The sequence below is a fragment of the Sinocyclocheilus grahami genome, unplaced genomic scaffold (assembly GCF_001515645.1).
Source record: "Sinocyclocheilus grahami isolate Dianchi unplaced genomic scaffold, SAMN03320097.WGS_v1.1 scaffold342.1, whole genome shotgun sequence".
NCBI lineage: Eukaryota > Metazoa > Chordata > Actinopteri > Cypriniformes > Cyprinidae > Sinocyclocheilus > Sinocyclocheilus grahami.
The window spans coordinates 628,852-635,722 of NW_015505521.1; the positions used below are offsets into that span (position 1 = coordinate 628,852).

Genomic DNA, 6,871 nt, shown 5'->3' on the forward strand with positions numbered 1-6,871 from the left:
TCTCTCTATCTGTGTCTCCATCTATCTGTCTGTGTCTCTCTCTGTCTGTGTCTCCGTATATCTGTCTGTGTCTCCGTCTCTCTATCTGTCTGTCTCCTTCTCTCTATCTGTCTCCATCTCTCTGTCTGTCTCCGTCTATCTATCTGTCTGTCTCTGTCTGTCTGTCTCCGTCTCGCTCTGTCTGTGTCTCAGTCTCTCTCTGTGTCTCCGTCTCTCTATCTGTCTGTCTGTCTCAGTCTCTCTCTATCTGTCTGTCTGTCTCCGTCTCTCTCTGCCTGTCTCTGTGTCTCCGTCTCTCTATCTGTCTGTCTGTCTCCGTCTATCTGTCTGTGTCTCCGTCTCTCTCTGTCTGTCTCTGTGTCTGTCTGTCTGTCTGTCTCGGTCTCTCTCTGTCTGTCTCCATCTCAGTCTCTCTCTGTCTGTCTCCGTCTCTCTGTGTCTCTGTCTGTCTCTGTCTGTCTATCTGTCTGTGTCTCAGTCTATGTATCTTTCTGTCTATTGTGTTATGAAAATAACACTTTTTGCTAGAAAATAACTGCAAACATTAAATTAAATAGACAGCTCATATAATATTTAGTTTGACCTCCTGAAGGTTAAGCACTTCTCTTATCTGTCTGTGTCTCTGTCTCTCTCTGTCTGTCTGTCTCCGTATATCTGTCTGTGTCTCCGTCTCTCTATCTGTCTGTCTCCGTATATCTGTCTGTGTCTCCTTCTCTGTCTGTCTCCATCTCTCTGTCTCCGTCTGTCTGTCTGTCTCGCTCTGTCTGTGTCTCAGTCTCTCTCTGTGTCTCCGTCTCTCTCTATCTGTCTGTCTCCGTCTCTCTCTATCTGTCTGTCTCCGTCTCTCTCTATCTGTCTGTCTCCGTCTCTCTCTATCTGTCTGTCTGTCTCCGTCTCTCTCTGTCTGTCTCTGTGTCTCCGTCTGTCTCTGTGTCTCCGTCTCTCTATCTGTCTGTCTCCGTCTATCTGTCTGTGTCTCCGTCTCTCTCTGTCTGTCTCCGTCTCTCTCTGTGTCTGTCTGTCTGTGTCTCCGTCTCTCTGTGTCTCCGTCTCTCTGTCTGTCTGTGTCTCAGTCTATGTATCTTTCTGTCTATTGTGTTATGAAAATAACACTTTTTGCTAGAAAATAACTGCAAACATTAAATTAAATAGACAGCTCATATAATATTTAGTTTGACCTCCTGAAGGTTAAGCACTTCTCTTTAAGCACTGTATCCCAGAAAGGCACACAGATAATCATTCAGTTGAGCCTTTCAATTCTCCCTTTTAATAATTAATTTCTATCAGCAAGTTCAAAGACTCAAAAAAACTTTATTGCAAGTGTACAATATAAACAATGAGCAGACATTGTTACAGTTGAATGTCCATCAGAGAGGTGTTACGAGCAAACAGAGATGAAAACTACATGGAAAACAAGGAATTAAGCCTTCTAAATGTCAACCATTTATCTTTTCAGATTTCCTCTTTCAGCTGGCAGAGGTCAAAATCTCTAAAAGCATTAGTTTGAAAATTAAACGTCCAGTGTTGCTTTTCTACTTTTGTTGATGCATCAATTCAAGACAGTTTGGTGTTGATCATTTCCTGAAACAACAATGCTGTTTTATATTAGGGGATATTTTAAAGCATAAAAAGGCCAAAAGTGCAATCAATATATAAAATTTTTCCATCACAAAATAAATAATCCAGCACAAGGAAGGAAGAACTGCCCATCTGAATGATAACAGAAACTTTTGCTTACTGTTAAATACTTTGAAAATGAAGAAATCAAGTTATGAATGATGTATTAGAGTATCGCTGCTCTAACTAAAGCCATTTTTCTGATGGAAAAGGGAATGTAATGTCTACGTGTAACACAAATTTCAATATAACGTGAGACAATACTGGCGTTTGCTTTAATACAATGACAGTAGGAATTATAGTGAATGGTACAAAAAAGCAAAAGGTTAAATTGCTAGAATAATATTACAGTATTTCAAACAACACACTACAGGGATAATTGATTTGACATTTAAAAAAAAAAAAAAAGCTCACTTACCAGTATTTTTAAGCTCTGCTTCACCCATTTTTTTTTAAATAAAATAATTTTTATCTGAACTCACTAGTGAATCATGCAAGGTATACGAATCCAAACTGTATTACACAGTAGCTTTGTGTATATTGTCACCAGTTCTGCATGATTGATTGGCGCATGCATTTTATTGCATGTCAAACTCCATTGACTTTTGGTTGCATTAGTGATGGCAACAATGTGAAGAGGAAAAAAAAAAGATCTTGCAGACTAGAAAGAAGCACAGTCAATGCTATGGGACTCTCTTTACATATTCCAAATGTGCAAATATTAAAGCCGTATTGATTCTGGGTCTTCATCGCTACTATTATAGCTGAAAGTTGATGCATATTCCTGACAGACAACCACATTCTAATATTCGTTTTGCAGTGAAAAAAAACAAACGAACACCTATAAAATTACAGAAACACTTCAAACGTTTTTCAAAATGTTTTTGTGTTCAACAGAAGAAAGAAAAGATATGTAGGTTTGGAACAACATAAGGGTGAGCAAATGTTGACAGAATTTCATTTTCGGGTGAACAACCCCCCTTTTTCACCGGTGCGTACACAGGAATACTCAATGGCACACTGAATGCGCCTAATACATCTTACGTTCTTGTCTGTCATAGCTTAACTGTTGCTCAGACAGCGTATGCTGTTCTGTGTCAGCTGCGTCAAGCCGGATCTGTTTCTTACGTTGTTGTGATTTGATCTGAACGAAAACGGCGTATCCGTGTGGCACAGCTGACACAGAACATCATACGCTGTTTACATCCAGCAGATATTCTCCAAAATGGCGCTACAGGCTGATGCAGAGAAGACGAATTGTTGAATAAAGTCGTTTTTTTTTTCTTTTGCACACAAAAAGTATTTTCGTAGCTTCGTATAATTGCGGATGAACCACTGATGCCACACGGATTATTTTACAGATCTCCGTGCTACGTTTCTGGACTTGGGAACATTTCAGTTGCATTGCTGTCTATGCAGAGTCAAGAGAGCTCTCAGATTCCATCACAAATATCTTAACTTGTGTTCCGAAGATGAACGAAGGTCTTACGGGTTTGAAACGACATGAGGGTGAGTGATTAATGACAGAATTATCATTTTTGGGTGAACTATCCCTTTAATTAAAATATAATTTAATGAATAAAATATGTAATCTAATAAAATATACAAAAAAATAATAACATTTAGAAATAAATCAAATGTAATTAAAATTAAATATCACATCAATCTGTCTGGTTCATTCACTAAAAGTGGAGTTTGTTTTGTACCTTTTTCGACCTGTTCTCGAGCCTGCTGGTTGGTCATGCCCGGGTAAGGACACACTCCTAGACTGAAGGTTTCCCACAGGAGGATCCCATAACTCCACACATCGCTCTCTGAGCTGTATCTCCCTGGGATTTAAACAGCATGTCAAACATCAGTCTGCATCCAACATAAGAACTGACAGCTCAGTGGTGGACGAAGAACACAAATCAAGTACTTGAGTAAAAGCACAGATACCCTCAAATATTACTTGAGTAAAAGTACAAAAGTACTACATTTTAATGTACTTGAGTGTTAAAAGTAAGACGAACGTCTAAGTTACTGTGCAAACAAGTGAAAATCACAAAATACACCACCAAAAATTGTGTACAATATAAAAACAGACATCATATGGGACAAAATGTGTTTTGCTACAGCAGTTTGCTAAAACTGCTACAGCAGCGGGGAAGATACATCGCCATTAATTTGTGTTATTTTAAGATTATTAATCATTTTTACCTAAAGTAGCCTATCATGCGCAGTCTGTGATACGTAAATGTCCACATCCAAGCATTTCATACAATACAGCTTGTCCTTTTACAGTAGATTTAGTTAATAAATAACTGACAGTAATGATCTAAACATGATATTCAATTACAACAATCAATTCAAAAATCAGCATTAGTAGCCTACTTTTAATGCCATCAGTCACATACACTCTCAAGCTCCCAGGATATCCCGGTTCTTAGCACATTTTGAGTCCGACATGAAGATTCGCTCTGATTGAATCAGTGAATTTTTGACTTAAGAACAGCGACAATCTGATCAGTCTAATTTGTGAAGAACAATTCATTGTGATTTCGGTTTCAACTGAAGAATAATGTTTCAACAGGCTCAATATAAAAAGAATCAGCTCATTCACAAATTGGAAATGACTATTGCATCTGAGAAAGGGTGATGTTTTTATGAAATGCAGTGTAATAAAAAGTATTATATGCTTTGAAATGTAGTGAAATAAAAGTAATAGAAATACTCAGATAAAATACAGATACTTGGAAAAAAGGGACAGTTCACCCAAAAATGAAAATTGTGTCATCAAAGAAGGTATTTTGAAGAATGTTGGTAACCAAACAGTTTCTGGTCCCCATTGACTTCCATAGTATTTTTTTTTTCCTATACTGTTTAAGTCAATGGGGTCCAGCAGGTATTTGGTTACCCACATTCTTTTAAATTGTCTTCTTTTATGTTCAACAGAAGAAAGAAACTTTTACAGGTTTGGAACAACTCGAGGGTTAACAACTGATGACACAATTTTCATTTATGGGTGAACTATACGTTTAAAGACTAACAAAATAAAACATAAAATTCATATCAGTCATATCAGTTAGCTCCTATTATATTTGTAAAACAGGATCATTGTATTAAGTAGCTTTATCTAACACAGGGGTGTTCCTGGAGGGCCGGAGCCCTGCAGAGTTTAGTTCCAACCCTGCTCCAACACACACACAATGTAGTTTTCAAATAAGCCTGAAGGACCTGATTAGCTGGATCAGGTGTGTTTAATTAGGGTTGAAGCTAAACTCTGCAGGGCTCCAGCCCTTCAGGAACCGAGTTTGACACCCCTGATCAAACAGCAGTTCAGACTTCATGAGTGCTTTACCATAGTTCAGTGCTTCTGGTGCGGTCCACTTGATTGGGATCTGTTTCAGTCCTGATGAGGAGTAGATGCCATTGTCCTCCTGGCGGGACATCCCAAAATCACTGATCTTCAGCACATTGTTCTCTCCCACAAGGCAGTTGCGAGCAGCCAGATCTCTACAAGATTTGGAGAAACACTGTAATATCACCTCATAAACAATGCAACACGTGCACTCTCCACTCACAATCATGACTGTGATTGGACAATTCACACCTGCCAACAAAATCATCTATAGGAAAATTGGTCTAAACTGGTTTCAAATCAGAAGGCGAGAAAACTTCTGCCAACAGAATGATTGTCAGGGGCTGGAGCAAACAGTCTAGACCCACAATTACAGCTATGAACACCCCCAGTCTGGAAAAAGAGCCCAATGAGAAGCTGCAGCAGCCAAGACAGGATCATCAGCCTTCTGCTGCCAACAATATCCAAGTCTTCTCATGTTTGACTGTTCTACAAAACTTCAGAGTAAAAGAGTATCTTGCAGCCCTGTACTTTATGGAACTGGATCAGTCTGGATCCTGTTGACATATGGTAACATGAGATTTTGGACAGGATGTGATGTGTCTGGCCAAGTGTAAAAGCTCATTTAAAGGGTTCCTTCCCTCAAACTGAAATTGTTCTCATGTATTCACCCTCATGCCATCCCAGTATATGATGATCTTTCTTCAGATGAACATTTTTATAATATATTGTATAAAGCAAGTGGACAGTAACCAAAAAGTTGATGCTTCAAAAACCACACAAAGCGTTCATGACAGTAATCCATATGACCCCAGTGGATAAATCAATGTCTTCTTAAAGAGTCATGAAACCCCAGACTACTTTTTCTGAGATTTTAGCAGAGGTGTTTGTGTTGCACATCATAGAAGACAATGTTAGCATACAATGTTTTTCACTTTTGGAGGAAACTGGTTAATTTTAAGCTTTTTTGCACTATTTTCATCTTTCGGGTTTTAAATCTACATCGTGTTGATGACACAATTTGTCTGGACTATAGTACATCGATGACATGTTGTGTTGATTTGCTATGACAGACGCTTCAGACTGTGAGATCGCGTACATTATCTGAGAGAAACGTTCATGAATCGAAGAAGAGTGTTTGTTTTTGCTTTTTTAATAAGAGTTCAGCACAAACGCGATTCATTCACTTAGTGAGTATAACCATTTTTACAGCTCCATGACACAACCCATCAAAAGGCTTATAGAATCGCCGCAGAATAAGCCTTAAAAAGTTATCAGAGGTTCATGTATGTTTTGGATACAGAGTGCAAATGGCTGTTTGGGAGCGAAATGAAACCGTCTGAACGCGAAGCTGTGTGTGTTGTCTCTCCCCTCTTCCCCCTCCACTCGCAGCGCACCATGCCCACGTTTTTAGCATTTTTTAAAACTGTGGTGAGAACTAACCAGTGCTGAAACGGGGTTTCATGACCCTTTAAACAAAACGATAGGTGTGTGTCAGAAAAACGCTAATATTTGTAACTTTTTTTTCAGTATAAACCACAGCACGATGGCTTTTGAAGCATCTACTTTTGGGTTACTATCCACTAATTGCTTAGTAGCCTGCCTATATTATATTATATTAGCATGACATTTTTTTCTAAAAAACTTCATTTGTGTTCATCTGAAGAAAATAAGTCGTCTACATCTGGAATGGCATGAGGATGAGAAAATAATGACAGAATTTCATTTTCAGGTTGAGTATCTTGATCATTCAGGCAGATGGAGGGGGTTGTTTATTTCCACATTACTCTTTTTTTAATTAGTATTTGAAAAACCATTTCAAAATGTAGCTAAAGTTTGAAAGACAGGCACGAGTAAAAAAATAAATAAAATTATATATATATATATACAAACCCAATTCCAAAAAAGTTGGGA

At 38.3% G+C, this 6,871-nt stretch overlaps 1 protein-coding gene across 1 annotated transcript in view; it reads right to left on the bottom strand.

Moving 5' to 3' along the window:
- Positions 1-3,273: 3,273 nt before the first annotated feature.
- The window catches only part of LOC107603170 (tyrosine-protein kinase Fer-like), a 58,236-nt gene continuing 54,638 nt past the window's right edge, over positions 3,274-6,871 (bottom strand). Inside the window, exons 17-18 of the mRNA XM_016295885.1 lie at positions 4,958-5,112; positions 3,274-3,446 (exon numbers count right to left, since the gene is read on the bottom strand). Coding sequence (XP_016151371.1) covers positions 3,274-3,446; positions 4,958-5,112 — 328 coding nt within the window. The remainder of the gene's footprint in view (positions 3,447-4,957; positions 5,113-6,871) is intronic.